The 26,484-nt window shown below is 40.4% G+C and overlaps 1 protein-coding gene across 2 annotated transcripts in view; it reads left to right on the top strand.

Moving 5' to 3' along the window:
- Nucleotides 1-24,372, top strand: part of AP3S1 (adaptor related protein complex 3 subunit sigma 1) — an 81,233-nt gene extending 56,861 nt beyond the window's left edge. The window contains exons 5-7 of one of the 2 annotated variants that reach the window (XM_077462244.1): nucleotides 2,797-2,904; nucleotides 13,848-13,889; nucleotides 23,303-23,432. In XM_077462244.1, the coding sequence (XP_077318370.1) occupies nucleotides 2,797-2,904; nucleotides 13,848-13,883 (144 nt within the window). In that variant the 3' untranslated portion in view covers nucleotides 13,884-13,889; nucleotides 23,303-23,432. Of the gene's footprint in view, nucleotides 1-2,796; nucleotides 2,905-13,847; nucleotides 13,890-23,302 lie in introns of both variants that reach the window. The other variant, XM_077462243.1, reaches the window with a different exon arrangement.
- The last annotated feature ends 2,112 nt before the right edge of the window (nucleotides 24,373-26,484 follow it).

The raw sequence follows: 26,484 nt of genomic DNA, 5'->3' as shown, positions 1-26,484 counted from the left end.
GGAACCTGTCCTGTTAAACCGCTTTATGGTCTTGACCACCATGCTGCAGCTCAGTTTTAGGGTCTTGGCAATCTTCTTATAGCCTAGGCCATCTTTATGTAGAGCAACAATTCTTTTTTTCAGTTCTTCAGAAATTCTTTGCCATGAGGTGCCATGTTGAACTTCCAGTGACCAGTATGAGAGAGAGCGATAACGCCAAATTTAACACACCTGCTCCCCATTCACACTTGAGACCTTGTACCACTAATGGGTCGCATGACACTGGAAAGGGAAAATGGCAAGTTGTGCCCAGTTTGGACATTTTTCCTTAGTGGTTTAGACATTAATGGCTGTGTTGAGTTATTTTGAGGGGACAGCAAATTTACACTGTTATACAAGCTGTACACTCACTACTTTACATTGTAGGAAAGTGTAATTTCTTCAGTGTTGTCACATGAAAAGATATAATAAAATATTTACAAAAATGAGGGGTGTACTTTTGTGAGATATGGTGATACGGTGTGTGTGTGTATGTATGTATGTATGTATGTATGTATATGTGTGTGTATATAATAATAATTAAATATATTTAATATAATTATATATTTAATTATTCTTCTTCTTCTACAGGCTTGTGCAGGTTTGAGACTGATAAATATATCTAACTTCCCTGTCTTATTAAATCCATTCCAGAGTCCTTTTCTATTTCAGGTGGAATCAATGTTGATGGATCCCAGAAGGGGATTTCCATTGTCTGTTCAGTAGAATTTTCCTGGAAAAAGAAATGGCTCATAATGACACTTTATAGGAAAGTTTGTGTAAGCTGCATATGAAGATCTGTTCACTTTCCACCGTACTTGCATGTTAAATATGATTTGTATAACTGAGGTGTTTCACTGCCGACATTGCTCTTTTTTGCTGACTGATTTCCTCCACCTTCCAGCTGTGGATGTGAAATATCTCAGACACACAAACTATGCCTTGATTTATGTTTTCTGACCAGACCTCTTGTTTATATTCCACAAGTAAAGGGCTCATTTCTAGGTCTCCGGAGTACTGCTTGTACAGTGCCACAGAAATGTGACTTTTTCATGGATGTTATTGTATCTCTTGTTTTAACTTCAATAAGGGAATTTCCCAAAATGGGTGTTGGCTTGTTTTAGAAGTAGAATGTAACCTGATCAGAGCCTGGATTACCAAATACAAAGGCATGCATATTGGCACTAACATTTCCTTGTTAAAGTGGTTGTATACTCCTTTTTTTTTTTTTTTTTTTTTTTTTACTTTTACCTACAGGAAAGCCTATAATAAGGATTACCTGTAGGTAAAAAAAAATCTCCTAAACCTGTACGGTTTAGGAGATATTCCCCTCGGTATACGCCGCTGACTGCAGCGGCGCATGCGCACAAGGGGATTCTCGGCTGAAAATCCGGCAGTGGCCGACCGGCCGGGATGAAATCTCCCACGCGCATGCGCGGGAGTGACGATATCGCGGCTCCGGCCACTCACAGCGCCGGAGCCGCGATACCCGTAAGAAACGCAGAGGGAGCATGTCAGTTCCCTTGGCGTGGATCGGGCCAGATGTCGGGGCCTCGTTCTAAGGTAAGTATTTTATAATGAGCTAGTATGCGGTGCATACTAGCTAATTATGCCTTTTTGCTTTGCAGGTGGTAAAAAAAAAACATTAGCGGGTTTACTACCGCTTTAACTTGCGTTTTTCCTTTAAAGCAGTATAAGAAGATAAACTCATCATTTCTAGAGATTAAAGTTGTAAAGCCTAAAGCCAGCCAACGAGGGTTCAAATCATGGCCAGTTCAGCAGATTCAAATTGTGTATGGGCCCGGCATTATGTACTGGAGTTGATTAATCAATTAACCACTGGAGGGATTCCCCTGTCAACACTATCTCTGCTGTCGCATTTACACCTGGCTACCGCTGTTCTTCTCCCCCTTTAAACAGCAGAAGATAGAGCCCTATTCTGTTTTTTTAGGGGACTTTTAGCGAACCTGGATGTGAGCAGGTGTAAATGGATACAAGTCTGTTTACATCAGCCAATTCATAGGAATACATGAGCTTTCCGAATAGTTCCGCCTGAAAAACTGAAATGCAAACCTAATTGAACTACCTGTGTGAAAGGGCCCTAACTGCTGAATGCTTAGTTTACTTTACCATGTGGTGAATCCAGCATGGGCAGTGTGACACCTTTGCTTTTTAGTTGGAGTAGCAGCTTTGAGGACCCCATCAAGGATATCTGGATGTTAAAGTGTTTCTAAAGGCTCTAGGTTTTTTTTTTTTTCCCCCGTCGCATCGCAATCCAGCAATGCGCATGAGAGCCTTGGCTCTTTGGGGACTCGCCCTCATCATTGACTGAGACAGCGGTGGGGGCCATTGGCTCCCACTGCTCTCAATCGCAGCCGGTGAGCCAATGAGGAGAGAGGGGACAGGGCCAAGCAGCAGTGAATCGACGTACAGAGCAGCCGCTCGAGAGCAAGCCTGCTTCAGTGCCGCCATTACAAGTGGCTTGCTCTGGGGCACTTAGGAGGAGGGGACAGGAGCACGGGCAGGGGACCTAATAAGAGGAGGATCGGGGATATTCTGTGCAAAACCGCTGCACAGTGCAGGTTGGTTTGTTTTTCGTTTTTTTTTTTTTCCCCTAAAATTGCCTTTATTCACTTTATACCATCAGAAGAGGAGTGGTTCAGTTATTACCCAAATCAGAAATAGATCAATTGCGGGGGGTGGGCAAAGTCATCTATATGTGTGTATTGTTTTGTACAATAAAAAGTTAGTATATTTTTGTGTTTTGCTGTATTTTAGGTCCACAACATTCTGGCAGAAATGGTGATGGGAGGTATGGTTCTGGAGACCAATATGAATGAAATTGTTACACAGATTGATGCACAGACAAAAGTGGAAAAATCTGAGGTAAGGAATGAGACTCACACCTGATGTCTTGTAAGTACTAGCAGAAATTTTATTGACGTGTAGGAGCTGGCAGTGATGTTGGAATTAAATGTATTGTATCACTTTGAAAATGTATTCTCTGTGAGTCTGACAATGATGGTAATCATAGCGCCAGCTATTTTTTTTTTTTTCCTTTAACCAAAAAGCACACATGCTGAGAGTTCCAGAGTTAGTAGATTAATTTATGGAAATGAGTCTAGTATAAAGCAAGGATCCATGTTAAACACCTACAACTTACTCTGTAATGACAACATTGGAGTCTGATTGCTGAATTAGCATGCAGATATTGAACAAAATTTAGCATCGGAGAAATGGTATTATAAAGTCCTAACTGACCAATCTAGCCCAACAAAGTACCCAGTGTTCAGAAGAATAAGCAAATATGATGAACTTTAGGGCCAATTACATGCTGTTCTGTGCAGTGCAATTTCAGACCATTTATTTTGAATGGGCTGAAATTGCACCACACCACGTCTTTTGCGACCTGCATTTGGGGTTTCTTTATCTTAATATTGACACCCTCTGTAGATTACAAAGGGGTGGCAATTTGAATGCTATGTGAATTGCACAGCATGTTCCTCTGTGGGCAGGGTGTGAATTGGCCAGAAATATGATGACATGTAGGTTAAAGCTGAACCTCAGGCAGATATAAAAGACACAAATGAATGCAAATCTGTGCTATTAATAAATCCGTACACTAATAAAATTATATATATATTTGTGTGTATGTATATATTATAATTTATGCAACTACCTAAATTTGACCTGGAATTTGCCTCTTGCAGTCCATGTACAGTAGAGCTCAGACTGGGACAGTAAAATGAGCCAGTCATTTGTGCTGTAGTGCAAGGTGCATGCTAATGAGGGAGAGAGCAGACTGGTAGAGATGAGCTCATGAGTCTTCTCCTTCACTGTCCAGTCTCAGGCTGGGAATGGAGCAAGGCCTGTTACTGAAGTGTTACTGAATTGCAGCAGAGAAAAATCATGTCTCCTTCCTCATCAGACAGGCTGTGCTATGTCGCAGAGCTGTGTAAATATCAGGCCTGGATAGAAAGAATTGCATATCCTTTGGCAGCTCCCTTGTATATGTTAGTGTATTAACCTGATTGCCTGGCGTTCAGCTTTAACCACTTCCCTACCCACCCATTGTCATATAACATCCTCAGGAGCATCATATGATGTCTTTGGCTTCCCGACCACATATATGGCCACGATGTCTGCCGGGCACCCGTGATTTCTGGTGACAAAACAGAAATGTGGTTCTGTGTATGTAAACACACAGATCCACATCCTGTTGGGGAGGAGTAGACAGATCGTGTGTTCCTAGTATATAGGAACACAGAACGGTCTCCTCCCCCTAGTCAGTCCCCTCCTCCCACAGTTAGATCTCTCACTCCCTAGTTAACACAGTTAACCCCTTGATCGACCCTTAACTCCTTACCTGCCAGTAACATTTATACTGTAATCGATGCATAACAATAGCACTCATCGCTGTATAAGTTTCACTGGTCCCAAAATAGTGTCAAGTGTCCAATCTGACTGCTGCAATGTCGCAGTCGCAATAAAAAATCGCCGCCATTACTAGTAAAAACAAATCATAAAATGCCAAGATAACAAGGGAGTGAAGGTGGTTTCATTCGTTTAAAAAGGAGCAAATTTTAGTGATGTTACTGAGGTGCAGTTTACAAGCTTTTGACAATTGGATTTGGGACTGAAAGGACAGATCAGAGTCTAGCCTTACACCTAGTACCCTGGCGTGAGGGGAAGGATTGATAGTTGTACTCTTCATTAGAAGTAAGATGGGTCCTAATTAATAAAATTTAACTAAACTTCTTTGGTCCTGATGTGTCTACTAATAGGTCTTTCCTATGTTTAAAATAACATAACTAGTTTTGACTGAAGCAGCTGATAAAACTCTCCGTAAGTTAAGATGCACTCATTTCATGAAATCAAACAAATATGGCACCTTTTTGGCCCTTGCGCTCAGTAGGGCCGAACATTCCCCTAAACCCATCTGGTTGAATCTACCAACTCATACTTCAGTAATCACTTGAAAATCATTGGGGAATTTCGTAGACGCTTTGCTAATTTATACCATGACTCTAAAACTTTTGACCAAGCCCATGCGGAAACACTACTTTCTTTCATTCATCTATCCTCTCTCTTATCCCTTTGGGATAACCTAGAACGGCCCGTCACAACCGAGGAAATCAACCTAGAGATCAAAGCCCTAAAAGCACAGGGCCTGATGGCCACTCCGCAACATATTACAAGAAAATGTTCATACCTCCTTTCCCCACTCCTAACTGAAGCCTATAATTTCCCTTCTGTATGGTCGCTCGTTTTGCACTGAATCGTTAACGGCAAACCTCATACTGATGATTCCACCTGGTCTAACTTCAGGCTGATATCCATCCTTAACTTGGATGTTAAAATCCTCTCTCGCCAAGCAGTTGACCATGTCCGGCGAGCTACCCACCTGACACATGCGGGTCTCGCGCCGAATTCCTGCTTGCTTTATATCTCTGGATATACGGAAAGCTTTTGACTTACTTTTTCCTGGTCATACCTACATTTTATCTTGCGCTGTTGGGGCTTTGACGACTATTTTCTAAAGTGGACTTCAGTGCTGTACAGGTATTCTACAGCCTTTGTCTCATACGCTGGCTTTCACTCTGACCCCTTCCCTATAGAGTGCGGAACCTGCCAGGGATGCCCACCATTTCCCCTGTTTTTTTTTTGTTTTTGTTTTTTTGCCCTAGTGATGGAACCCCTAGCCCTTCTGATTCAATTAACCCTAACATTATAGGCTTAGAACTTGGTGACCATCAACACAAGCTGTGTCTCTTTGCAGACAATATTCTTGGCTTCATGTCCTCCCCCCAATTTCAGCACTCAACCTATTGAATACTCTTTCTAGCTTAGACGCATCTCTGGTCTTATGGTCAACCCCAATAAATCAACAGCCCTCAATATCTCCCTGCCCTGCACTCTGCATACCCAACTCCGCTAGATTCTCCCTTTCCCATGGGCCAACGGACACATCTACTTTTTGGGTATTAAACTCACAGCTAACCCATCATATCTTTACGCAGCAAACTATCCACCTATGCTTTCCCATCTCACTCTTCTGCTATCCAAGTGGGCCTCATTACCCCTGACCTGGATGGGCAGGATCGCTGTTGTCAAAATGTCTATCCTCCCTAAAATCATTCATCTTTTCCGTGTACTCCCGATTCCAGTGCCTTCCCACTACTTGCGTATCCTGCAACACTGGACATCTCAATATATTTTGGGTAAACTGAGGCCTTGTCTATCCAAACATGCTATACACACCTAAGATCAGAGGTGGCCTAGGTGTATCTAATTTCTTGAAATATTACTATGCAGCTCAGTTGGCTCAACTCCCCAAATACCATGATGCTAAAGAAACCCCCTTATGGGTAGCTATAGAATCTGTTGACTGTGACCCCCCTCTATGGCTAATCTCCTCTGGTTGGCTCCATCTCACAGCTGCCCCATCACAAACTCGGTTACAAGACATAGCCTCACAATATGGGATAGACAGTCCCCCCACAACCCTTTCCTCTCCTTCCTTCGCCACCCATCTTTTTATCAACCTTGGTCCTCCTTGACCTCATTCTCTGCGTGGTCAGCAGCAGGCCTGTTCCGGTCCCATAAATTCTTCACGTGCAACACTTTCATATCCTTTAAAAAATGTTGAACGGAGTACATGTTAACTTTAAGCTTCACTTTCTAAGAGGATTCTTTGTGTTACTATACATTGTCCACTGGTCTTTGCACCCGCTTTGTGAAAAAGAACTTTGGGGTTTAAAAGTGTAACAAAATGATTGTCTGTCTGTGTGGCTGAACCAAAATTTTTCTAAAACGCATTGCTTCTTTATATCTCAGCAATGTTAATAATTTCTGTTGTATAGAGAAATAAGGGCTTAGTCCACTATACACCAGGCCTACTTTTCTGTAGCCTACTGGTGAATGAACTACAGAATGATTTAGTAATAGCATATAGACTCTTTTTTTACTCTGCAGAAGAAATTGTGCGGTAATTTCCCTTAGCTTAGTGAAGTTCTGCCCATGATCTATTTTTTTTTCCTTGCACATTCTTGGGTTGTTGCATAATGTATGCATTTCACCACATTTACTAAGCTAAGGGTAAGTTCAAAGTGAACAGCTTATTTGCCTTTTGTAATTCTACCCTATTGTGTTGGTTTCTTGACTCTACTACTACTACCTTCTACTACGAATAATTTCTGTCTGTTGATGGAATCCTTTTTATTGTTGAATTAGAAAATGCAATTTCTTCACAGCAGGGTTATGGTGTTATATCAAACTCCAGCTCATTCATGAACCATTTATGCTTCTGTGTGTACTCCAATTTTTTTTTTTTTTTCAAAGAAATTGTTATATTTCTAGAACTCATTTGTCTTCAAATTCATATCCATTTAACCTAAGTTAAGGTGAAAAGTAAGTTAAGCAACAAGCTATATTGCAGGACCTAGAAAATCATTTTCCAGGTAATGAAGACACTTTTCCTTGATTTGTAAATCATTTCTTGCATTGTAATTATTTTTTGTTGCCCTTATACATTGTGTGTCAGAGGCAATAATGCTTTACATAAAGTATACATGGACTATATATACTGTAAAAATTTTTTCCTTTTTTAAGTGGCTTTTAGTTTTGGAATTTGCTTCAGGCAGAAAGGTTTTCCAACAATGGTTATCAGAGTGAAAGCTCTAAACCTAAAAGGTATTGGGGTTTGTAGATATGTCTGTTTTTGTGTAGGGTTTTAAAACGCATGTTCAGTATAAACAGGAGATTCTATAAGGCATATTGCCTCTCAAAAATTTGCTGTCTGTCCCCATGCTGATTGCCACTAGCATAGAGTGAGGCAGGAATAAAAAATGAATAAACCACAGCACAGTACCTTGTTAAGTTTGACTCCTGAGACACCAGGCCGGCTCCCTACTCTTTATTGCTTTTAGCCCTTCATCTTACTGGTGAGATGTGAAAAGCAAATGGGAGTGAAATTGGTGCTTAGCATTTAAAATTTAGAATTTATGTATTTGTGTCCCAGCCTGCATGTTAATCATGTTAACAGCTTGTTTTCAGGAGACCGATTTGTTTCCTATAAAAGCTATAAATCGAGATTTGAAAAAAGTTATATGCACTGGTATTAATTTTTCAATAAGCATATACATATATAGTGCTTTGCAAAAGTATTAACCACCCTTGGCATTTTTCGTGTTTTGTTGCCTCTCAACCTGGAATTAACATGGATTTTGAGGATTTGCATACTTTAATTTACAATACCTATAACATGAACATAAACATTAGCAGTGCCGAATTATTGTATATAAAGTGTCTCCGTGCAAAAATTACAAATTGATTTGAATAATTATCACATTGTATCATATTATGCATAGTCCACTGTCTTAAGATGATTTTCAAATGTGAAACTGACACACGATGCATCCAAGAGATCACACGTGCTTTTTACATATCATCTTAATACAGTGGACTATTCATAATATGATACAATGTGATAATTTGTCAAATCAATTTTTCATTTTTGCGCACTTTATATACAATAATTCGGCAGTGACTAATGTTTATTGCACAAATTCACTTTATATGAAGGTTTAGCGCAACTTAATATAGAAAGTTGTTTATTTTGTGTGTATCTCACAGGAAGTTGCCGCTTGACTTTCTAAAAACAAACACATTAATTTTTCATCTATTCTTCAAATTCATTTGTTTTTGATGACAGAGCAGTAATTTTAGATAATTTGCAGAACATGCCCACAACTTTGAATAGTTTTTGTTGTTTGTTTTTTATTGTGAAGCAAACAACAATTAGGACAAAATAACGACAGAAAAAGTTAATGTGCATAACTATTCACCCCCTAAAGTCAATACTTTGTAGGTCCACCTTTTGCAGCTATCACAGCTCCCAAGACGCTTTGAATAAGTTTCTATGAGCTTGCCATCTTACCACTGGGATGTTTGCCCATTCCTTGCAAAACTGCTCCAGCTCCTTCAAGTTGGATGGTTTTCACTTGTGAAAAGTAATCTTTAAGTCTGACCACAGATTTTCTATTGGATTGAGGTCTTGGCTTTGATCAGGCCATTCCAACACATTTACATCTTTCCCCTTAAACCACTCAATGTTGCTTTAGCAGTGTGTTCGGGGTCATTGTCCTGCTGGAAGGTGAACCTCCATCCTAGCCTCAAATCACACACAGCATGGTACAGGTTTTGCTCAAGAATATCCCTGTATTTAGCACCATCCATCTTTCCCTTAACTCCGACCAGTTTCTCAGTCTCGTCTGCTGAAAAACATCCCCACAGCATGATGCTACAACCATGTTTCACTGTGGGATGGTGTTCTTTGGGTGATGTGATGTGTTGGGTTTGTGGCAGACATAGCATTTTCTTTGGCCAAAAAGTTCAATTTTAGTCTCATCAGACCAGAACACCTTCCTCCATACATTTTGGGAGTCTCCCACGTGCCTTTTCGCAAACTCAAAACGTGCCATTTTGTTTTGCTGAAAGTAATTGCTTTCTTCTGGCCACTCTGCCATAAAGCCCAACTCTATGGAGCGTGCGGTTTATTGTCTCCAGTCTCTGCTGTGGAACTCTGCAGCTCCTCCAGTGTTACCTTAGGTCTCTGTGCTGAATCTCTGATTAATGCCCTCCTTGCCCGGTCCATGAGTTTTGGTGTGCAGCCGTCTCTTGGCAGGTTTGCTATTGTGCCATGTTCTTTCCATTTGGTTATGATAGATTTGATGGTGCTCCTAGGGATCATCAAAGATTTGGATATTTTTTTTATAACCTAAGCCTGACTTGTACTTCTCAACAACATTGTCCCTTATTTGTTTGGAGAGTTGTTTGGTTAGTGGTACCCTCTTGCTTAGGTATTGCAGCTTCTGGGCCTTTTCAAAAAGGTGTATCTGTGTAAGGATAGATCATGTGACACTTAGATTGCACTCAGGGGGACATTTCACTAAACATGTGACGTCTGAAGGTGATTGGTTGCACCAGAGCTTTTTATGGGCTTCACAACAAAGGGGTGAATACATACGCACATGCCAATTATCAGTTCTTAATTTCTGAAAAAATAGTTTTGTTTTAAAACATTGAACTAAAGGTTGTAATGTAACCAAATAGGTAAAAAGCCAAGGGGGGTGAATACTTTTGCAAGGCATTGTATGAACCCAGAAAAACAAGTTTTGCTTTGAATTTGAGTTGGGAACAGAAATTATTTATTGGGTCTCATGTGTTTATTCACACCAGGTATATTTGGATACCTCCTTAAATTAGTATTATATTGTTTGAATATTCCCATCAATTCTTGTTTTGTCCTCATTGGAGCTTTCTTTTTCAAATGATTTACAAGTTGTAGTTTTAGTCAGAACTTCAAAACTACAGTAAAAGGATCAGTAGTCAGTACTTTTGAGACTGTGAAATTGTCTTTTAAGGGTTTTGCTTTACTCTTGTAATTTTGCCATTCAATGACTTACAGAATCGAAGATGCAGAAAAGCATCTATCCCAGTCAGTAAGCAGTAGTGGCGATTGTGTGAAAACTGCATTATATTACAACAATGGTAGGCTGTGGAGGGTAGCACCTTCATTTTTCCATCACTTCAGCTTTAAGCTTCGTACACACAGGCCGAATGTCGAGGTGACGTTGGCTGGTTCAATAAAAACTGTCCGATATTCAAAAACTTATGTATGGCTCTGACCAGAGGGGTCAGTTTTTTTTTTTCTTTTTCACTGGTGTGTACCAGGCATTAGAGTTAGAGTAATGAATGTTAACTAGCACACCTATGACCTGCAGCCTGTTAGTTCACTAAATAGCAGGGTCTTGTGTTCAGATCATAGTCAGAACCTGATGCGTACTCAGTGGTGGAATCCATTATGTGGGTCTAGGTTATGGTGACCTCGCTGCCTTAAATTTATTGTGAATAGGATGAGTGCAGGCTTGTTTGGATCCTAGTCCAAACACATCTGAGCTATCCCACCAAGAAGCTGTCTCTGCATAAAACACTGATAGGCAGATGTGGCATTCTTGCCCCACAACCGCATATATACGTGCGGCTGTAGAGCTGTATACGTGCGGCTGTAGGGCCGAATGCCTTTGGTCTCTTATGATTGGCTTTATGCTGTGACAGCTTCCTGGTGGGATAGCCCAGATGGATATGGACTAGAATCCAAAAATGCCTGAGCTCATCCCCTACTTTTATTAAATGTAAGGCAGTGGTGGGGTCACCATAACCTAGATCCACGTAATAGATTTCACCACTGAGTGCTCATCAGATTCCTCCTAACGGGGGCCTGCTTTAAAGCTAATTTTACTTCTTTAAGGAGCGCTACTCATACAACCCAGCAAGAGTTAAGTATTCATATTTAAATTTTTCATTATTCTGGTTAAACATATGTCTGAAAATTTTGAGCCAACCTTTGGATTCCTGCATGTTATTCCTGGTATGTAAAACCCAGTCTTGCATGTTTTCCAATCGTAAGCATGTGCCCTTTTAGTTTGTATCCCAAAATGCTGAATCTACATCATTAGATATGAAGGAAGTCTGCTGGTTTGTTGGGCAATGATTCTCATTTCAAAATGAGCATTCAACTTGTTAGATGTCCATATAATCTCGAAGTACATACAGTATATAAAAGACATCATTTAATGCTGTTTTGTATTCAATATACTGTGCATATTTGCATGTTATCGCTTGACTAGGTGCTGAAAAGAAGTGAGGGGCATCTGTTTCAGTGGCAACTTTGATGGGATATCCCTTTCTCTTGTCTCTCAGTGAAGCCTTTCAAATGGCCATTTGAGGGAAAAAAAGACTTCACCTGACTGGTTTTAAAGTAGAGCTATAGGCAAAACTTTTATTTTCATTTTGGATAGAGTAAAGGGTGGGTTCTAACCCCTGCTGGTTTATTTATCATCTGTGCCCCATTGGCAAGATTTCCCTTCACTTCCTGTCCCAAAGCCAAAACAGGAAGTGAGCAGAAATCCCTGCAAGTTAAGGGAATCGCTTGGGGCCACCAGAACTAGTGTCCCCATTGGACGATTTCCCCTCTTATTGGGAACAGCAATGGGGGCACTGTTATAATACCTCTGCACTCTGTCCAAAACTAAAGAAAAAGTTTTTCCTTTAGTTATACCTTAAGCATTCCATACTGTGTCCAAAACTAATTAAAAGTTTTGGATTTGAATACAACAATATTTTTGGGGATCCTCTTCCCCTAACATTACTACTTTTTTCTTTTCCCTTTTTTTTTTTTTTTTTTTTTCCTGCCTGTCCCCTTTCCTCTCTTTTCTCATTCCTCAACCCCTCTAGCAACCCTCTCTCAAGGTTAAAGTGATTGTAAAGTCTTGTGTTTAAAATAAATAAACATGTTATACTTACCTCCTCTATGCAATGGTTTTGCACAGGGCAGCCTGCATCCTCCTCTTCTTGGGTCCCTCTTCGCTGCTCCTAGTCCCTCCCTCCTGTTGAGTTCCCCCACAGTAAGCAGTTTGCTATGGGGGCAGCCGAGCTGTAGCTCCATGTGTCCATTCAGACACGGAGCTGCCGTTCAGCCCCACACCCTCTCCTGATCGGCTGACAACCATGGGAGCCAACGGCACCACTGCGGTGTCTCAGAAGGAAGAGTCTCGGACGGCCAAGGACTTGTGGATATCGCTGGACAAAGATTGGGCTCCGGTAAGTATGGGGGGCTGCTACACACGGAAGTTTTTTTTATCTTAATGCATAGAATGCATTAAGATAAAATACATTTCTGCCTTTACAACTCCTTTAAACCATGGTGATTTGTTGTTATGCTGGTGATGGTAACTCCTCCTCCTCCTCCTCCTCTCTCCTTTCTCTCTCCTTTCTCTCTCCTTTCTCTCTCCTTTCTCTCTCCTTTCTCTCTCCTTTCTCTCTCCTTTCTCTCTCCTCTCTCTCCTCTCTCTCCTCTCTCTCCTCTCTCTCCTCTCTCTCCTCTCTCTCCTCTCTCCTCCCCCCCCTCCTCCCTCCTCCTGTCTGATATATGGTATGCATATGTTCATGTAGTAATAGGGAGTGGTTTCATGCTATACCTTACTGTCACGTTTTGCTTAATGGGCAGAGACTTTATTTCTCCTGGTAATACAGGAGAAATAAAGAAATCTAGCACCATACACCAATAAAAGGGGGCATGAAGTGGGCGCTTCTGATTTTGCTATGCAGGCAAGACCTCAGTAGGAATCCAGTTGTGTTTTATCCAGGAAAACCTTTTTAAGAATTGAAATTAACTTTCCTGCTACATCAGCGACCATAAAGTAGTTTCATGCTCGTGGGCTTCTTTTAGAATTATGGATTGATGGTATTTCCACTCTAAAGTGACTATTAAACATGTTACACATTTTGGAAGCTGTGTTTTCAGCACTTAAATCAATGCTTATGAGATCATGCCACCAAGCATTTCCTAGAACCCAGCACCTTACTGGTTTTAAGTGATGTGAGCAGTTTCTTGTGAATTTACAGGCAGCATTCTTGTATATGTTGGTTCACTCCAGAAAATGGCCATATCCTATTGTGTAGCTTTTTGACCATCTTTTTAATTTGTTAAACAGAGCGCTGGACATAACGCCACACATTTCTTATGCCTTACTGAAAAATTTTACTTTTTAAAATATAATTATTTTTAGAGACCTTAAAGATGACCACAGATTTTCACTGATTAAAACTAATGAAAAAAGACTGAAATGAAAGCCCTGAATTTCCAGGGAGCAGATGTTTCTGAAATATGTCATGTGTGATTTGATCTGTAGATGACCTAGGAAGCACAATCTGTAAATGTTGCTGTCAATTTTCTTTTAGCTTCTTGCGTTCTTTCTCTCTTGCAGAGTTTTATCTTTCAGTCCTCCAGGCAGGACAGGTAGACCAAGGTACTTCTGCCAGCATCTCCTTTATGTACTACTGAGAAAAGCAAAGCAAAATGATGTCAGTGACCTTGTTTAGTCGAGACATCTCGGATGAATCCCAAACCTATACAAGTGCCAGCCACACAGCTATTTTTGGTGCAAATTTTTTATTTTTTTTTATTTTAGCTTCAAGTAGTGCTTTACTAGATTTTGTAGCATTTCATGCTTTCTTTTTATTTTCATCAATGTAATATATACATTTTTTGTTACATAGTTTAGTAGAAAATGTGCATTATAAGCTTTTGAATGTATAGCGAGCACTTCTTTGAGAAGTTATTCTGGAGAAGGTAAAATGATTATTACTATTATTACTATTATTACTATTATTTGGGTTTATTGACTTTTTATATTAACAGGAGATAAGAGTACCAGTGTTGCAAAGCCATGATGTCTTTTTAATACTGAGCTGCCATTCTGTAATACTTGTGCTCAGTGGCAGCTGGCAAGAAGTGTACCCTCCGCCCCCATCTATGGTGGGCACTGGATTCCCCTGCTCCTGCTCTCCTACGTAGGCATCATGGCGGCTTCCACCGTGCATCTCCTCCCTCCTCCTCCTAGGCCAATTAGAATGCTTCTCCTTTCGGCCAATCGAGAAACGGGGTTTTAGACCCCCTTCCTGACTGGTCGGGAGGAGAATCGGTGTGACAAGAGCAAATTTCTCTTATATTCACTGACCGACACAGCTCCTCTCTTAGCCATTGGGTTGTTATGCCCACCACTAGGAGAATACTAGGCATTAGTTACAACACTCAGAATTTTTTAGTTCCGCCCAGGGGGCGGTCCCTTGGGCAACAACCTTCCAGCCTGCCATGCAGTCATCCGTTTTATTTTGCCTAGTGAAGGAGAAGGACCTAGGAACCTTGCGGGCCCATCGGTCCGTGCTTTCTTTCTGCAGAAGCGTGACTTTTTGTACAAGATGATTGATCCTGTGATCTACTATCAACAGCCGGCTGGGTGACAGGCTGGATGCTCTAAGCCCTTGTACACACGGTCGGAGATTCCGACAACCAAATCCATCGGATTTTGTCCGACAGATTTTGTCAAACTGTTGTATACACACGGTCAGAGAAAGTTGATGGAAAATCCGACAATTCGACATACTCCGAATTCTCTACACACGATCAGAGTATGCCCGATCGGAGCATTTTGTCAGAAAATATTTCCGGCAAGTTGGAAAAGTTGGTCTGACGAAAACAGTCCGATGCAGACCACACACAGTCGGAATATCCGACAAAACGCTCCAATCGGACACATTCCGACGGAATCTCCGACCGTGTGTACAAGGGCTTATCCTTGTAGTCTCCCCAGTCCGGCTATCGAGCGTGTGCAGGCCACAACTACGTGCTAGGCTGGCCACGACGAAACCTCAGCTCCAGAGGTGGTCGGTGAGCTTTTATGCTCCGGGGCATACATATGACCGGGCTACTGATGTCTGCGTCACAGTATGCCGGGCCGGAAGCCACCCTGTACTCATCAGTGAGCGGATCTGTGATGGAATGTCTCCCAGCTCTTCAGGACTGGAAAGTACAGCTCTCCCTGCCTCGGCGGGGCTGAGCAGCTGGGCAACAATTGGGAGAGCAACAAGCTTCTCCTGTTTGCGTGGAACTAGCAGACCAACAAATGCAAGGCCTTAAAGTTTGTGACGCGCCCCTGGATACTCTTCCTCTGTTATCCAGGGCTTCAGTGTCAGCAGTGGTGCTGAGGCGCCTGATTTGGTTAAAATGCTGGTCTGCTGACAAGGCATCCAAAAAAGCCCTGACGGATCTTCCCTTCCTTGGCGACCGGCTCTTTTGGAGCCTCTTTGGATGGTAGAATCCAAGTTGCCGATCAATCTGCTCAAACTAAGAGTGCTCAGGCTGTGCCTCTCCACATGGTCGATGAGACTTCAGGGGCGTCCAATCGGGATCCAGTCAGACAATGCCACAGCTGTGGCATACGTCAATCACCAAGGGGGAACAAGAAGCTCAGCCACCGCACGGGAGGTCGCTCACATACTTTGGTGGACAGAGCGACGTGTACCGGCCCTGTCGGCCAGTTACATCCCAGGAGTGGAGAACTGGCAGGCAGACTGAGTCGCCAGATGCTGGAACCAGGAGAATGGGCGTTGCATTCGGAGGTATTCAGGCTACTGTGCCTGTGGTGGGGCACACCAGACATGGATCTTCTGGCCTCCCGTCTCAATCGGAAGGTGCAGAGTTCGTGTCCAGGACAAGAGATCCGTGGGCAGACGGGTCAGACGCGCTGGTGGCTCTGTGGGATCAGTACCAGCTGATCTACGCCTTTCCTCCACTGAAACTGTTACCATGTCTGTTTCACAGTGTGGAAGTCGAGGGGACCCCAGTAATACTGATTGCCCCAGATTGGCCTCAGCATCCTTGGTACGCAGACCTTGTGCGCCTGGTGGCGAACGCCCCATGGCGACTGCTGTTACGAGAGGACCTTCTGTCTCGAGGTCCGATTCTCCATCCTGCTTTACCATCGCTGGCTTTAACGGCATGGCTATTGAGAGCCAGGTGTTGAGGAACTCGGTGTTGAGAGAGCGAAATCTTTTTCTCGGAAGATATATCATCATACCTGGAAGGCTTGCATCTCCATGTGTGAGGAGAAAGGATGGCATCCGCGCTCCTTTTTTATATCCAGGATCCTGCTGTTTCTTCAGCGAGGAGTAGACCAGAAATTGGCGTTAAGCACCATTAAGGGGCAAATATCAGCCTTGGCTGTCTTGTTTTTTTTTTTTTTTTTTTTTCAGCGACCCCTGGCAGCTCACTCATTACCCATCACCCATTACTCAGTACCTTTGTTCAGGGGGTGTGACATGTAGTCCCTCCGGTGCATCCACCGCTACCCCCGTGGGATTTGAACCTGGTGTTATCAGCGCTTCAAAAACAGCTGTTTGAAAATATCAGGGAGTTTTCCCTGTTGACTCTTACCCAGAAAGTGGTCTTTTTAGTGGCCATCACATCGGCCAGGAGCGTTTTGGAACTGGCGGCTTTGTCCTGCAAATCGCCTTATCTGGTTATCCACAAGGATAAGGTGGTGTTGCGTCTGCAACCGTATTTTTATTTTTTTTCTGCTGAAGGTGGTCTCGACTTTTCATATCAATGAGGACATTGTATTACCATCGTTGTGTCCTAAGCCTAAGCACCCCAAAGAGGTGGCCCTTCACACTGTTGACGTGGTTAGGGCCCTGAAAGCGTATTTGTCTGCCACGGCTCCCTTTCGGAAGTCAGACTCACTGTTTGTTTCGGTGGCTGGTCCCAAGAAAGGCATGGCGGTCTCGTCGGACACCATTTCCAGGTGGATCAGACAGATTGTAGTACAAGCCTACTCCTTGAAGGGGCAGATGCCCCCCTTTCCGGTCACGGCCCACTCCACTAGTCGGAATGTCTTGGGCCTTCCGACACCAAGCGTCTCCTGCTTAGGTGTGTAAAGTGGTGACCTGGTCGTCTGTCCACACGTTTACCAAGTTCTACAAGGTAGACGTCGGTGCATCGGCTGATGCCTGTTTTGGCCGCAAAGTTTTGCAGGCAGCCGTATAGTTGCAATTGAATATACAATATATTTTATTTTTTCCTGGTTTTTCAATAAAAATGCAGTACCGTTAAGTTAATGTGCTGTTGCATTACATTCTGCAATTTGGTGCGGTTGTGGGTAGTCCCTCCTGTTGAGGGTACCCTGGTTTTGTGGTGGATCTCTCCACGCACTGTTATTTTTTGTGGGTAAAGTTTTACTAGTTCCCACTTGCCATGGTGGATGAAGTTTTTATGCTGTTTTCCCATCCCTCGTTTGGCACTGCTTGGGGACGTCCCAATGGCTAAGAGAGGAGCTGTGTCAGTCAGTGAATACAAGAGAAAATAGGATTTTTTTGTACTCGCCGTAAAATCCTTTTCTCTGTAATTCACTGACCGACACAGCACCCGCCCTTCCTTTTTTTTTTTTACGTTATACTGCTTGTTGACGCACTGATGACTGCATGGCAGGCTGGAGGGTTGTTGCCCAAGGGACAGCCCCCTGGGTGGAACTAAAGAGTTCTGAGTGTTGTATTACAACTAATGCCTAATATTCTCCTAGTGGTGGGCATAACAACCCAATGGCTAAGAGAGGAGCTGTGTCGGTCGGGGAATTGCAGAGAAAAGGATTTTGCAGTGAGTACAAAAAATCCTATTTTTCACTCGCTATTGTCACGCAACTGGGTGGGATCAGGGCGCAGTGCTCTGTGCCCCAAGCCAATCCTTTTTTGAAGCCTATCAGAGCCTCTGGCTCTAATGTCATGCTCAAAAAAAACAAACAAAAAAAAAACCCTGATTGGAATCTATGCGTCGGGCACCCTGCATGTAGATCATGTGCCACTAATGGACGGGCCGCCGCTGTTTGTGCAGATTTGATATCTAAAGCTTTCCAGCATATTTAATAGGTGCCATTGGTAGAAGACAGAAAACATCAAACCGCATATCTCTACAACCTAACTTCAGTGGTTTCCTATACCTCCCATCTAAAACTAACATTCTCATTTTGCTTGGAACTCCTCTTTACATGGGTTGCTACTTCAATTTAGGGGGGCAGACAATTCTATTTAGTTATAAAAAAAATTAAAATTTAGCATTAGCTAGATAACCCTCCAGCAACATTCCAGAAACAAATCCTCGATTTACAGGCATTGTGAAAGAAAGCACAGGGCAGTGAAGTCTACATGACACCTTTTTTATTTTCAGCCTTAGACATGTAGCCTTTGACTAAATTGGGGAGGAGCATTGGATTGCATAGAACATGTGTCTGCATTTTCTTCAGTGAACTTACGTTTTGTTGTTTAATTATTAGATATTGCTAATATGCAAATATAACTCATGCAGGGGTTATAAATGATCCATGTATATGGATACAGTAGTGATCAATTATTTTATTCAATACATGCAAAAGTTAGGTACATAGCATTGGTAATGGAGCCAAATAAATCCAAGGGGGAAAAGAACAGGAGAATCAAATATTTTTGTTTTGTCAGTTAAGTTTGAAATGCATGTATATTGTTTAAAACCTAGTGTTTGTTAGGTCAACTTTTACTGAATGTGAAAAAGGTTCCAGTCATTTCTGTTATGAAAAACATTAGTGTAGATGCATAAAGGACCCATCCACACCATATCAGTTGCCTGTATTATTTGTTTTTTTTAAATATGAATATTGTTCTTTATTCACACTGGCAAATCGGGTTAATTTATCCCCAAAAAGTCACTGCATCCCAGTGAGTGTGTGCAGTTTAACCCCATTTATTATTCCCATTTTTTTTTTTAAACCAACAGAACCAGACTAGAACAAATATATTCCCAAGATAGACCCTGATGTCTCTTCTCTTCTTGACAATGTAGACCCTTTTTTTTTTTTTCCAGATAGTATATAGATGCAGCATGCATGCCTAAGACTTGTTTTGTGAATATTCATCAGGAAGTAAAGGTGTGGTTTGGGTTCACCAGGCTAGGTGAGCCAGTAGACTGAGATCTCATCACATTTGCTTGATGTTCTCATCAGGCACAGTGTAATGATGTCCTAGTAACAACCAGAAAGTAATGTTATGCTAATAGAAGCCAATCCCTAGTATATTTTCTAAGTGGTTTTGTAGTCCTGGACTGATCATCAAAGCTGTAACCCCTCTTTTTAATGCCACTGATTGGCAGAGACCATATATTTATAATATGTGCCATGGACTACAACGTAGACACCCAAGGTAACCCACTCAAATGGTTGCTTAATGTGCACTTAAATGCATGTACTAGGCTTAATACAAGCCGATGACTACTGTAATAACAATTTTCCTTTTTTTAATCAAGTCTCTAGTACTTTCTTGTAATTTTTTTTTTTCTTTTTTTCCTTGTGTTTTATTTCTTTATATTTTATTTTATTTTGTGGATCTGGCAAATGAATCTGACATAGTATATAACCATTTCCTTACATTTACTATCCCTGTGATTCCATAGTTCTGAAAATGGACAGATGTCTGTAAACGTCTATCAATTTGGCCTCATCTCAATCTATTTGCAGACTTCATTTTGTTTTCTTTCTCTCTGATTCTTTTTATTTGAATCATCCAAGTAGTTTTATCATGCTGTTTACCTTGTGAACGTGTTGCCTATCCTTTCACCTAAAACCTTTTATCCAAGTCTTGTGAAGCCAGTAGTATTAAGTATTGTGTATTTTGTAGATTCTTTTGTTCCTTTTAGATTAGGCTAAGATAGATTACGCTGTTACATTGATACTGAATGATAACTTGATGTTTCAACATACCAAAACCATCTACCTAATGTTTAATGAAGAACACAAGCTCTTTGTGGCCACTGGAAATTCTTCTTCAATGGTAACCCAGTCCTGTACAGTAGTGCCCGTTTTAGTTGTATATAAGCTAAGATAATAACTCTCACTTATATTTTGAGAGTTTTTGTTGTGCTGCATGTACTTTGTGTATCCAAAACATTTTTTAGCTATCAAAGTTTATTTTAAAGGAGGAGACAGGGAGCAAAAGAGCAAAACCCCACTGTTAATTTTTTAATTACATTTTTACTTTACAGGCTTGTGATTGAAAGGAATGTATACTTTTCCACTTCCCTTAGTGACGACCTAAGTCATGCATTCATGTCCCGAACGGCTTCAGATTTTTGCCTGAACGTTCAAGACTTCCATAGGGCTTGTTTTATGGAGGTGCTGGATACAGAAGTGCTTTTTAGTGTTTATATAACTGCTGGCAGTCTGCTTCGCTTTCAGATGTTTTGCTAGTAGGGGTACCCATTAGGGGGGCAAAGTCACTGTACTGTACCTGCAATGTCTGATTCTGTGGGGAGTTCAAAGTGAATAGTTGGCTGGGCACTGGTGTCCACTTAGCCTAATGCCATAGATCTTAGGCTAGGGAATATAAATGCAGTGGATTGCCAAAAGGCTACAGAGAAAGGTCTTCTTTATATACCCACAAGGAAACTTCTAACAGAAGTAGGATGAGAATTAAGACTGGACTGACTACATGCTTGTTACTGGTCAGTGATATAATCAGTAGTGATGCCTGGGCAAGGATGATGGCCAATTTTTTAATTTTTAGCTTTGAAGATGCACTTTAAAATAGGAAAAAAAAGCTGCAGTACCTACCTGATTGCTGTCAGTGACTTATGTCAGTGAGCAGAATTAAGCTTTAGATGATAGCTTCTACAATCCAGCTATTTTTCTGATTTGGCTTTTTAACTAGATCTCTAGTTAAAAATATGATCATGTACCTACATTAACCAGATTTATTATTTTAGCTATACTACACAGCCAAAGTCTAATTCATAATTGGTTGTGCTCTTTGGCAGACCATAACTTGAAAACATTTTTAAAAAGCCAGTAAATCCTAAAGCATTAAATAAAAAAAAAAAAGGAAATCGCAGCACCACTGGTTTAACGTCATCTAGGTAAAGTAGAGTATGTGTAAATACATAAAGAACAATGCAAATGGCGTTTACTGCTGTAGTTGTTGTATATTATATTTGAATAAATATTTTGATATAAAACGCCATATTGCACAATTCACATGTGACTATAAGTGCCCAAAATGCTTGTAAACTTGGTATGTAAAATAATCACGCAACTTTATTGATCTGAATAGAGTTGCTTTATCGGGATAGTAGGTGCACAGTATTCATGTGTCTTGTAAAGGGCAATTCTCTAACTTTTAGAACAACACTCGCCTAGCAATCAGTGTGAGATATTGAGTATAACGCATTTTTTAATACTGGGACTGTAACTGTATTTCCTATTTGTACAGAATCCCAGTGCAAATTATTGCACAGTCTATGCCTTTACAATGTGCATATTCGGCCTCAGTTAGGTGCAAGGTGTTTGTAATTGTATAGTAGTAATTTAAATGCCACAGCCTTGCTTCTATTCTATTTACTTGGCTTTAAGGGTTGGATCTTATCACGCAATCATTATTCATCATCATTGATCATGTTTAGTTAATGTCACATACCATTTCGCAGCACTAATCTCAGTTCCTGGCTTGATAACATTTGTTTCTTGTGGGCCCGTGTGTCCTTGTCTGGGCTTCACACACTCTCTATGTCTTTGGTCTCTACAATATATCATGTCCAAAGGTACCCAAAAGTGCTTGACCTAGGATTTTTATCTGATGATTTTTACTTTCTTTTACCGATTCAGACTTGGTGGATTTTTTTTAAAACATATCAGATGCTCTTACTTTTGCACAAATATGTTTTAGACCACTTTCACACTATTTTCAGATGTTTTAGAGCTAGAAATGGCATCTGAAAACCACCTCCCATTCATTGCAATGGGACTTTTCACACTGGGGTGGTGTGCTGGCGGGACGTTACAAAAAGTCCTGCAAGTCCTGAGGGGGAGTTGGGAGCACTCTAAATAGCGCTCCCAAAACGCCGCTGCCCATTGCAATGAATGGGCAGCGCTTCCAAATCGCCTGAAAAAGCACTTTGGAAGTGCAGCACAATTGGGTCTTTTTTTTTTTTGTTGTCACGTCGTAATGAAAATCAGCGTTAAAGTATGGCAAAAAACGACCGGTGCTGTTTTAGCGGCGCTCTGGTCTGAAAGGGATCTTAGTAAAATATGGAAATAAAGTAATTCTCCTTAAAGGAACAATGGATACATTTTGCCGTAGAATTGTTCCAGTTTTTTATTTATAGCAAAGTTGCACCTAAACTAGTTCACTGTACATGTGAACACATTTAAATCATTGTGTCCGTATTTTATAACTCAAATAATTCTGTTTTTAACAGATTTTTACATTTTTCTTACTATCTTCTTTTTTTTATTCTATGTAGACCTAATTCTTTTGCAGTAACTAGAAAATCAGTAGTAAAAATAAATATATTCGGGTTATGTTAGTTTGTCCTTGTTCTTATATTTTTTCATAAGCTTTAAAAAAAATCTCTGTTCATTAAATAATATGAAACCACCATCGTTATTGGACAAAAGGCATTCAGATTACAGCTAATTGCAGGCTTGTCTGACTAGTAACCTCCAGCTGCTCCCTAAGAACCAGATAAAGCTCAGCCAGTTGTCATTTGAAAAGAGCAAATTAGTTCGGGAGCTCAGGAAAAAAATTAGGATTTAAAATTTGTGTAACCTACCTGGCAGATATAGGTGGTTGTTCACATTTGAGCACCTCATGGGCCTTCTCATAATCATGTTAATGTTCAGATTGACATTTCATGCGTCTTTCTGTCTTTGTGCTCTTTCTAATCTTTAATCCTTATTAATCCATTCCATGCAAACTGGGGAAACCCCGGCAACTTTTGTGACCTTTTTATCAAGTGTACTGTGGTCATGGTCACTCAATCAAGGAAAAACATTAATCTGATTCTCATTTCTTCTTTTTATTCTGCTCACAGGCTGGATTAGCAGGTGCTCCGGCTCGGGCTGTGTCTGCTGTAAAGAACATGAACCTTCCTGAAATTCCAAGAAACATTAACATTGGTGACATCAGTATAAAAGTGCCAAACTTGCCTTCTTTTAAATAGCATTCTACTGCCTTCCCTGACACACAATTGATGCCCAGATAAGTTTACCAAATGTCCGTAAATTTTCTATTAAGTGAAGGAACTGCTTGGGTTGTTTGTGCTAATATGCAATGTTGGATGTAAGCATTGCCTTTTACTTACCAATGCTAAAGAGGAAAAACGCTAGCTGAAACTTGGTTCCAAAATGGCGTTCAGGCTCCTTCTTCTTTTTTTTTATTTTTATTTTTTTTAAGGCATGTTATGTGTCTTGGCTGCTGCATTGTCAGAGAAAGTATTTAAAAAAAAAAAAAAAAAAGAATTAAAAAAAAATCTTGAATTTTCAGTGTTGCTACCTTTTTGTATGTTCCTAAAATATATTAAAAACTGCTTGGTAGTGGCAGCCATTTTGTAAGTTGAATCAGTAGAAACAATAAAAATAGCATGAAAGGGGGTTATTTATTGATAATGATTTGTGTTTATTTTCTATGGTAACTTTTTTGCATTTGCCACAGAAGAAATTTACTAAGTTTACCTCAGAGTGCCTCGTGCTCCACTAACATCACCACTTTCTGGCAATTTGCTAAAATATACATTGGTTTACCTTACAAAATGACTCCACTATGTGCGGCTGATGGGCAATCTTGATTTTTGTAATTCCATAAAGTTCATTCCTGTATGTTCCTTTTCTCATTCTTCAGATTATTTATGTCTATATTTTGTAGAATGCATGTTAGTCTCACTACATAATTTTTTTTTCATTTAAGTGTAAATTAAATGGGTTTGAATAATCATGTCCGGAAAAAAAAGTGTCTAATTATAATGTTATCAGTGGGATTTTTTTTTTTTTTAGATCTTGGCTTATAAAAAATAATAATTTTAACACTGTAATAAAATTGCTGAGGTTTAATGTTCTGGTTTCATGGTGTTAGATGTACTGTAAAATAAATATTTTATGAATGGTGCACTTGTGTGGTTTTATTTTTTTATTTTTTCCTAACCTGCCCTGCCTAAAAGGGAAGTATGGGGATTTGGTCAACTCAGTAATGTGTTCTTTGGTCAACAAATTGGAGTACATTAAATGGCATATTTTATAACACTATTTTTAAAAGAGGAAAAAACAACATGTAAGGAAAAATGAGAACGGCACCAGGTAACGGCAAAGCATTTTAAATGTTCAGGGTTTTTTTTTTTTAATTCGTTCTGTATTCTGAATATTAAATCAACCACCAAAGTTTGATTTTCACTAAATGTGGGTTAATTATGTCACAAGTGCTAGTTTGGTTAATTTATTTTTTACACTGACAATTTTAAAGCCTTTTTTCTTTAACATCGCATGTAGTAATTGGCTGCCAAATGTAAACTCTTTCAGCCGATTTCTTCAACTATACAACAAGTGGGAGATATGTCCGTAAATCAACAGAGGTACTTATGAGTGAAACCAACACCCATGGTCAAAATGTAAAGCATTGGCTATCTCCTTTGGAGTGTTATTTATGCTTTGACTTAACAACCTGCTTTAAAGCTGAATTTGTATACTTTTCTCCCTGTTTTTTTATAAGGCAAAAATAACAGACGCTACCCTCAAGTAAAATAAAAACACCACCACTTCACTACTTCCCTCTGGCCACTTCAAGTATTTGAAAGAAAGTAAATACCGCTCAAGGTGGAGACCCCTGTTCTATACCATTACATTGTCAAAGCACATAACAGGGAATGACTAAGCACCAGATAAGGTGTGAAATGCATTAGCTGAGCGGTATACTCTGCCATCTGTTTTGCTATATGGACTGATTTTTATATGGCTCAATAAAGGTGATGTCTGAGTGGCAATCTGGAGTTCACCATATTTGTTTTAATTGGTTAAATATTTGGTTCCTCTAGCCAACTTGTACATCTTTTATTGATATTGAGCCAGTGGGAGAAACCACAGTATGCAGTGGGGGAACAAGTGTTCGACACACACATGGAGGTGTGGAATACTTGCAGCAGTGGTGGGAGAAGTGAAAAGGTAGCATTTCAACAAATAGGTTGCCAGAAAGGTTGCTGTAGAACCTTTTCTATTACAGCTTTGTACATTGACAGTCATTTTGAATGCATCCGGTCTGTCCAGAAGAAGGCCATGACATGCCTTTTACATACATGCTAATTAAGTTGTTAACCTTTTATATATTTAGAAAACTTTTTAACGGTACATCATTTTTGTTGACATTCTAAACTTTAGGATAAACTGCATTCTTGCATACTAATGACTGAGGCAGTTAGTAAAAATGTACTGTTCTCAGGAAACTCTGTGAAAAATTATACACCCCCAGGTTTTCGAAATCGCCACGGTTTTATTTTAGTTAAAGATAATGTCAGTGAAAAATGTCTTTGCCTTTTGAATAGTACCTTTCATATATAATAATTTCCCAACTGGGTGTAATTTACATTTTTGTAAGCTTAATGTTGTTCTTCACAATGTTCAATTACTAGTATCATGCTGTCCCTAAATGCCGACAGGGAAACTGTCAATTTTGATAACTGCTGTTTCCTTCATGACAGCGGTGTAATAGTTGGTGCTCCCTTAGTGTTCTTCTCATGCACTGGATGTTCTCCCACCATTCCTGGCTCTGTTAGTCTGTGCATACTGAGCGTCTAAGTATTACAAAGCTTTTAAGTATTTCATGAGCTGATCACATGAAATGAGGTAAGCTAAAAGCAACAAAATGCTCTCCACTACTAATTCCAGCAGTTGTTCTTTTAAGTATAACAAAAAGATGTAAGTGCTTATTCCTTCTATTGGAAGCTATGAGTAGAGACATAAGTATCATTTCTGAATGACCTTCTATTCAGTTGTGCATCCTAACAAACAATTCCTATAAATATAGAATTTGTGACTGTTATTTCTGGTTGAAGGTACAGGCTACCTAAACTTTTTTATTTTTTTTATTTTTGTAGCAGACCTCAAACTTGCCTGTGCATGGGAAAGGTTCTATACCCCCATTTGAGAAGAATGATGGTAAAAGAGGAAGGCAGTTTCAATACCCCTTTTCCTCGTGGGAGAGCGCGTTCCCCTGGGGGCTAGTGCTCTCGGG

The sequence above is a fragment of the Lithobates pipiens genome, unplaced genomic scaffold (assembly GCF_037356315.1).
Source record: "Lithobates pipiens isolate NorthernLeopardFrog02 unplaced genomic scaffold, aLitPip1_a1.2 Scaffold_3, whole genome shotgun sequence".
Lineage (NCBI taxonomy): Eukaryota > Metazoa > Chordata > Amphibia > Anura > Ranidae > Lithobates > Lithobates pipiens.
Note: the sequence above shows the minus strand (reverse complement) of the source record. Positions and strands in the feature narration are given on the sequence as shown.